Genomic DNA, 6,625 nt, shown 5'->3' on the forward strand with positions numbered 1-6,625 from the left:
CCGCGCGGCGCCACGTGACGCGTTGCCGGGCAGCGGGACGCGGCGCGGCGCCATGGCTGCTCGCGGCGGGGAAAAGGAACCGCCGGACGCGGTGCACCTGAACCGGCTGCTGTGCGAGCGCGTGCGCAAGGAGCTGCGCTGCCAGCGGCTGCACACCGAGCACAGCATCAACCCGCTGAGGCGCGGTGAGCGCCCACCTCCTGGGGAAGGGGAAGAGCGAGGCTGGGGCGGGCAATAATAAAGAATCTGTAGCCGGTTGATGTAAGCGCACGCTGAAGCCCTTTTCCCCCGTATCGCTTCTCTTCCAGTTCACACGGTCACTCAGAAGCCCATGTCCTGGCACGACAACATCGAGGAGCCTGCGGATGGTGAGTGGTGATAAGCACGAGAAAATGACCCCTGCCCTCCAACTGCCAGTGTTGGGGATGGATTGTGCTGTCCCATTGTGACACGTGGCCCGGGTCTGTCGAGCTTTGTCATGCCTCATTTATATTCGTGTCTCTTCACCAACAGCCAAGTTTCTGAATATTATTCATCAAGCAGCGCTGGAGCCAACGAAGAAATATTCAGAGCCACAAACAGAGAGCCAGGAAATAGGCTGGAACACAACGCCTCTGGTGAGCAGGGTGTGCAACTCAGGCTGAGCCCAGCGCCCAGAAAGGTATTGGTATTGCTGCAATAACCTGCGGCAAATACAAAAAACAGGAATGGCTCCAATGCTCACAGGCAGCAAGCTTTCAAGTTGAAATCTAACAGGACTCTTCCCTCTGATGGAGCCTTGTCCACATAGAATCAATAGTCTTGCTCTGCAGAACTTGCATACAAAATATCTGCAAGGATGGGAACATGCTTGGATCAGCTAAATGCTGGGGGTCAGAGCTGCTCGTTAAGCATTCAACTTTGAGTTACAGTGAATAATGCCAAGTGACACAGAGAAGCACTGCAAAAAAAGTCTGCTACATCTTTCAAACAAATTGAAAGCAGAACTAACAAAATTAATAATCAGTTCAGCACATCCGAGGCAGAATATACCAACTGAAAATTCATTTGGAGAAACGTGAATAAGCAGGAGGATAGAGAATCTTACTAAAAGATGACATCAATCATATCTGTGTCACAAAGAGCAGTGACAGTAATTGATTTTGTAGATTAGCATTTCCAGAAAGGCAAATGAGGGCTTCATTAGTTTTGGCCAGTTACAAAGAACTAAAATAAGTAAGAATCTTCTGCAGATTTTCATATTACACTCCAAGTAAATTAGTTACTCATGACAGACATCCCAGGAGGGCTTCACAATTTTAGATAATGGCAATAGGATTAGCCTGGCAGGAAAGAGACAATACAAGTGTAGAGAAGTGAGTTTCTAGTCAAGATTCCTAAAGGTGCTTCCAAAATTGAGTTCTCCCTTTTCACCAGGTTCTCGTGCAATGAAACTGAACAGTATAGCACATCCATCTCTCTTTCCAAAAGGGACTACAACCAATTCTAGGAAAAGCACGTGCTTATCCAGTTTGTGGTAACTGCTTTCCAGATTGACACGGACCGCACTGATCGCAGACTCTTCTTCCCACGCCGGAGAACTGAGGTCACTGAACAAATGGCTGCCACGGGGCACCTGAAGAAGCAGTAGGAGAAGCTGCAGTAGTAGAGTGGCAGAGCCATACAACATAGAAGGAAGTAGCTAATGCCATCTAATGCATTAGACCAGGGTTGTTATTAGGTGATTATGGATTTTTGGCAAGAGAAGACTGAAGAAGAAAAAAAAAACCAAAGAGTGAGGATAGAATCCTTGTCTGTCCAGATTTGTAGCCTTACAGAAATAAAACCGTTTGTAAGACTGCTGCATTTGTCTTCTTATTGTGGTATCAGCAACATGACTCAGAATTCTACGTCCCCCAGTACATATCAAGAGCAGCTGTGGAAAAAGCTGTCACAACAAAGGGAAATGGGGCAGGTCTCAGCCACTGTTCATAACACAACTAAATACAAATCAGACAATGTGTAAATGATTTAATATGTTCACACACCAAACAATGAAGTAGCAAACAACTCTTCAACAAAATGGACAACAGGAACAAATTAGTGATAAGGCACTAATTTCCACTGACTTGTTTCTTGCCATTTGGAAGCATTCAGGTTGCTTCACAGTTAGCTGCTTGAAGACAGCAGAAATACCTTCCAACGTACAAAGACACAGAAGCCCCTCTGGAGAGCACAGTTCTCTCAGCCTGCTCGGCTCTTCATTTTCTGCCGTGCTCTCTTCCCAGGTCTCTTCTGCAAGGAGAGAGTAATCTTTAATTTCATGTCCTCAGAATTTAATCTAGCTCTGTAGCATCAGTATCTCTGGAGAAGGAGATTTAGGGACACATGGCAACATACAGTACTTGCTAAGTCCCCCACTTATTTCCCTGTTCAAACCCCAAACCACTGCCCCCAACCCTATCCACAATTAAATTATTTCCAGATACTGGAGGCACTCATCACATACTCGGGTGTCCCTCCCAGACCAGGGAGGGCTTTCCAACCAACAGCAATCACTTGCACTCAACATTTTACTTACGTTGAGAGCTTTCTTTCCTCCTTTTCCCGGGCCTTTGTTGTGAGCCACTTTTGACCTGAAGCTGGATACATCATTAAAACTGTCCTTTGTGTTCCACTTCGAACCCTTTTTCTTTCCGCCAAAACCAAACTTCTGATTCTTGTATCGTCTTTTGGCGTTTGGTCTGAAAAACAACTCTGCTGCATCACCACTTACGCACCTTTCCTCAGAAAGCCCTCAAGAAGGAAACAAATATCCACTGACAGACTCCCATCAATTCTCATAAAAGTTTCCCCTCTGATGAAAGAAGAAGAAATTAGCACATTCCAGTCTGTACTCCAGCAGGCCACAGTTCTCCTCTCTAGGGATAGAAAGGAGCTCAGGACTCATTTTTCCACAAGTAGTAATTTGTAAATGACACAGCTTTCTTGTCGTACAAAACTCCTACAGAACTTGAAAAAAATCAGAAATTCTGCCTTTAAATATCTTTCTTTTCTAATCTCACCCTTTCTTAATTCGTTGATTTGCACCGCCTTTTTTACTCCCCTGAGATGAAGTCTGTTCTTCATCCAGAAAATCCAGCTTGTCAGAGAGACCTGCAAGAGCAAGGACAAAACAGCTGCTCAGTTACTGAGTCTAAATAATAGCAACAAATCACCCTCACTGAAGACCAAGGATTTTCTCTGCCACAAGTGTCTGGTTCTGTATAGTAGCAACCTTTCAAGCTTATTGCTCAGCAGTAGAGATGACATCACATATCACAGTCCCTTACACTCCTGAAACATCACTATTCCCACTGTATATTTAGTCTCTTAGACAAGTTAACTTCACCTTTCTGATACTTCTTGACTGCATTTAACATCTTCTTTTTCTCCTTTTGCCTTCTCTGTAGAATCTCTGTTTGTACCTGAGAAAAGAGGCAAAATGTTAGTGTTGTTTTTTTCTGGTGCTCCATACCTTCTTTAGGCCCTAGTATCCCACCACTGTCTCCCTTTAAGGCAGCTAGACAAAAGACCAGAGAGATTCCACTTTATCCTGCCTCCAGCAATCCCACTTTCTAAGCTCACTTAGGCTCTAGATCCTTGTCATAGACAGGTCCCTTTTGTAACTCCTCCTCACCTTCTTGCCATATTTTCTCATTGCACGGAGCTGTTTCGCTTTCTCAGACTTCTCCATTGCTTCCTGCTTGCTCTTAAGCTTCTGCCGAATCTTTTTAGGGGAAAAGAAAAAAAATTAATGAGAAATGCAAAGGAAAGTGTGAGAACTTTAAGACATCTGTGCAGTTCTGAAATCAGTAATTATGTAAACAATATCACCAAATGCAAAAAGAATATCTGTCTCAATCAGATCATTTCTCTATAATCATTGCTACAGTTTAACTCAACACCCACAACTGAAAACCACTGAGAGCCAGAATACACCAAATATAAATTAAGGAGAAAAAAAAAGGATCACATTAATGCCCCCATTCACTGCAAGCATTATGGCAAATAATAAACACCACCAACTTCCCAACAACTGTTACATATATGAAGAAATCTCAATTTTCAATATTAATTATATGTGGGACACAATGTAAACCACTCTTCTACTTTACACTTCCAGCCTGTTGTGGAAGTCTCTGTACTGCACAGAAATACCTGTACAGGAAGAAATTTCCTGTAAGGAAAATGGCAAAGGATTCAAACACAAATGTTGTTGCAGGCCTTTGTCAAAGAGATGACAGCAACTATTAAGGACCACACAGTTAATACCTAACACAGGCTAAAACCAACACACAGCACAGGAACGAAAGCTATTGCTCATGGCACATACCTTCTGCATCTGCTGGTCTGACTTGGCCATCTCTGCAAAGTAATCATCTGGCCTTCTAGTAGGAACATGGAGCTTACGCAGCCTCGGTAGGGCCTCCAGCACCGCTGCCTGCGCCTGCCGGTAACTGGGGAGACAGCATAAGAGCAGCTCTGTGACAGGGCACCAGGCAGCCCACAGCACTGACAGCTCTTCACGTAAGGTAGAAGATATCAAGATCTACCAAAATGCAATCTAGTGTTATACCAACATTCATATTCTAGAGCATTCAGTGCTACCTACAGCAATTTGTGCCAGTGCAATATTAATGCTGGTTTTCTTCTGCTAAGGTTTTATACATCATACTGTAAAACACACAGCAAAGAGAACTACACATCCACACAGATAAAGCCATCTGCTGTTAAAGTCATAAGGTTGCAATTCAGAGACTTCCTAAAGACACTTTTCAGCAATGGATGGAAGTTCACTGCAAGGGGAGAAATTACTTCCTGTCACAAAACAGCTTAAATATATTAGCATTTATTTGTAGTTATTTTGCAAATCATTTGGAATTGTCAAATGTAATATTTGATGGGCCAAGAGCAATGTCAGTGATAGATTACAGCATTCATGTGAAACCAGGCACACAGCAGTACGTAGAGAACATATGAAGAATCTCTTTTTACACTTACAAACTCATCTCTCTCTGGAAATCATTCTCAGGATCAACAGCATCTTTGTTAGAATCACCATGTGAGACAGACTCCACAGCATTTGGAATCGGATCCAATGTCACATCCAGCCTTTCCACCCAAGCTAGTTGCTGCTTGAAATCAGACAGGCACTGCTTCAAACCGTCCTACGAAAGGGAAGCACAGCTCAGAGCAATGAGACACACAAACAGCACTTCAAGTTTGGCAAAAGTGAATATCCAGGTCACAAAATAGGCTACTCCTCTGAAGCTGTTTGGTTATTCCCCACATTATCTCAGCAATGCAGGCTGGAAAGCATAAACCTCAACATTCTGCTTGAAGACGACTCCAGGTCAGTACACAGGGTCAATTACAGAAGGCTGGAAGGGAGCTCTGGAGATCATCTAGTCCAACTCCTCCCTAGCAGGGTGCACAGGAAAGTGTTCAGGCAGGTTGTGAATATCTCCAGAGAAGCAGACTCCATAGTGTCTATGGGCAGCCTGTTCCAGTGCTCTGGCACCCACAAAGTAAAGAATAAGCCTTGCCTTGTCATTAGGCATCACTAAAAAGCGCCAGGTCTTGACGTGTCTGCCATCCCTTATTTTTCTAAGAAGTTCTACATTCTTACTTCTATAAACTATCTCTAACTATCCCCCTTTATCTCCCTTATTCTCCATCACTGTGAAGCCTTTTTGCCCTTTTACTTTCACTTATGAGGCCCTTCTCACCTTTCAATCTCATTTACTTCACTCGCACTTGTTAGATACTTATAAGCATTAATGAGATCCTCTCTCAGTCTTCTCCAAACTGAACAGGCCCTTCCTTCTAAAAGAGATGCTCCAGGCCCCTCATCATCTCTGTGACCCTCTGCTGGTCTCTCTCCTGCGGTTTCATGTCTGTCTCAAACTGAGGAGCCCAGAACTGGACACAGTATTGCAGTCACGGCCAGGAGAGAGGTAGGCTCACCTCCCTCGCCCTGCTGCCCACGCTCTTTTTAACGTACTCCAGAATACCGTTGACCTTCTGAGCCGACGGGGCACAGCGCTGGCTCACAGCCAACCTGTTATCCACCAAGATGCCCAGATGCATCTCCGCAGAGCTCCTTTCCAGCAGCTCAGCTCCCAACCTGCGCTGATACACGTGGTTATTCCCCGCAAGGTTCAAACCTCGGCTTTGCTGAGCTCTCGTGCACAGAAGCCCCAACATCTCCGCGCAGCTCCTCTCCCGCCTCCACGTGCGGTCCCCCCCCGCGGCCCGACCCGACCTTCCAGGCCGCAACGCCCCACCATTCCCGCTCCTCGATCCCCCAGCGGTTCTGCCACCTCCCCGGCCCGGCGCCAGCCCCTCACCACGTCGTTAGACCGCTTCGGCCGTTCCTCCAGCACCACGTTGAGCCCCGGCTTCAGCTCGCCCTTGGCGAAGGCCTCTTGGAGCTGCGGAGAGAACGCGCTCAGACCGGGCCGCCGCGCCCGAAGGTGGCTTCGGGCCGCGGTCCCGCTGCCGGCCGCAGCAACGGGCTCACCTCCGAGTCGGAGAGCGAGGAGCCCTCGGAATCCGAGAACGAGTCGGACTCGGAACCGCTCCGCTCCATGCCGCCGCTTCC

The 6,625-nt window shown here is 46.2% G+C and overlaps 2 protein-coding genes across 3 annotated transcripts; one reads left to right on the forward strand and one right to left on the reverse strand.

Moving 5' to 3' along the window:
* Nucleotides 1-10: 10 nt before the first annotated feature.
* Nucleotides 11-1,841, forward strand: FAM183A (family with sequence similarity 183 member A). 2 transcript variants are annotated; one of them, XM_019618841.1, is made up of 4 exons: nucleotides 11-185; nucleotides 309-368; nucleotides 514-661; nucleotides 1,532-1,616. In XM_019618841.1, exons 1-3 carry the CDS (start codon nucleotides 53-55, stop codon nucleotides 642-644), a joined length of 324 nt encoding a protein of 107 aa, XP_019474386.1. In that variant the 5' UTR covers nucleotides 11-52; the 3' UTR covers nucleotides 645-661; nucleotides 1,532-1,616. The 2 variants fall into 2 exon arrangements, with proteins under 2 accessions (XP_019474386.1, XP_010714531.1); XM_010716229.2 differs by having other exon boundaries at nucleotides 12-185; nucleotides 514-617; nucleotides 1,532-1,841.
* Nucleotides 1,842-1,990: 149 nt separating this feature from the next.
* EBNA1BP2 (EBNA1 binding protein 2) lies at nucleotides 1,991-6,619 on the reverse strand. The gene is made up of 9 exons (XM_010716230.2): nucleotides 6,545-6,619; nucleotides 6,372-6,455; nucleotides 5,023-5,189; nucleotides 4,355-4,478; nucleotides 3,659-3,748; nucleotides 3,371-3,446; nucleotides 3,045-3,135; nucleotides 2,561-2,723; nucleotides 1,991-2,274 (listed from the first exon to the last, which is right to left on the reverse strand). Exons 1-9 carry the CDS (start codon nucleotides 6,611-6,613, stop codon nucleotides 2,224-2,226), a joined length of 915 nt encoding a protein of 304 aa, XP_010714532.1. The 5' UTR covers nucleotides 6,614-6,619; the 3' UTR covers nucleotides 1,991-2,223.
* Nucleotides 6,620-6,625: the final 6 nt, after the last annotated feature.

This window comes from Meleagris gallopavo, chromosome 10, assembly GCF_000146605.3.
Source record: "Meleagris gallopavo isolate NT-WF06-2002-E0010 breed Aviagen turkey brand Nicholas breeding stock chromosome 10, Turkey_5.1, whole genome shotgun sequence".
Taxonomy (NCBI): Eukaryota; Metazoa; Chordata; class Aves; order Galliformes; family Phasianidae; genus Meleagris; species Meleagris gallopavo.

Coding starts and splice junctions, on each gene's coding strand:
- FAM183A (XM_010716229.2), top strand. CDS start 53: ATGGCTGCTCGCGGCGGGGAAAAGGAACCGCCGGACGCGGTGCACCTG. Junction 369..513: donor CATCGAGGAGCCTGCGGATG/GTGAGTGGTGAT, acceptor CTTCACCAACAG/CCAAGTTTCTGAATATTATT. Junction 618..1,531: donor GCTGGAACACAACGCCTCTG/GTGAGCAGGGTG, acceptor ACTGCTTTCCAG/ATTGACACGGACCGCACTGA.
- EBNA1BP2 (XM_010716230.2), bottom strand. CDS start 6,613: ATGGAGCGGAGCGGTTCCGAGTCCGACTCGTTCTCGGATTCCGAGGGC. Junction 6,456..6,544: donor CCTCGCTCTCCGACTCGGAG/GTGAGCCCGTTG, acceptor TTCTCTCCGCAG/CTCCAAGAGGCCTTCGCCAA. Junction 2,724..3,044: donor AATCAACGAATTAAGAAAGG/GTGAGATTAGAA, acceptor GTTGTTTTTCAG/ACCAAACGCCAAAAGACGAT.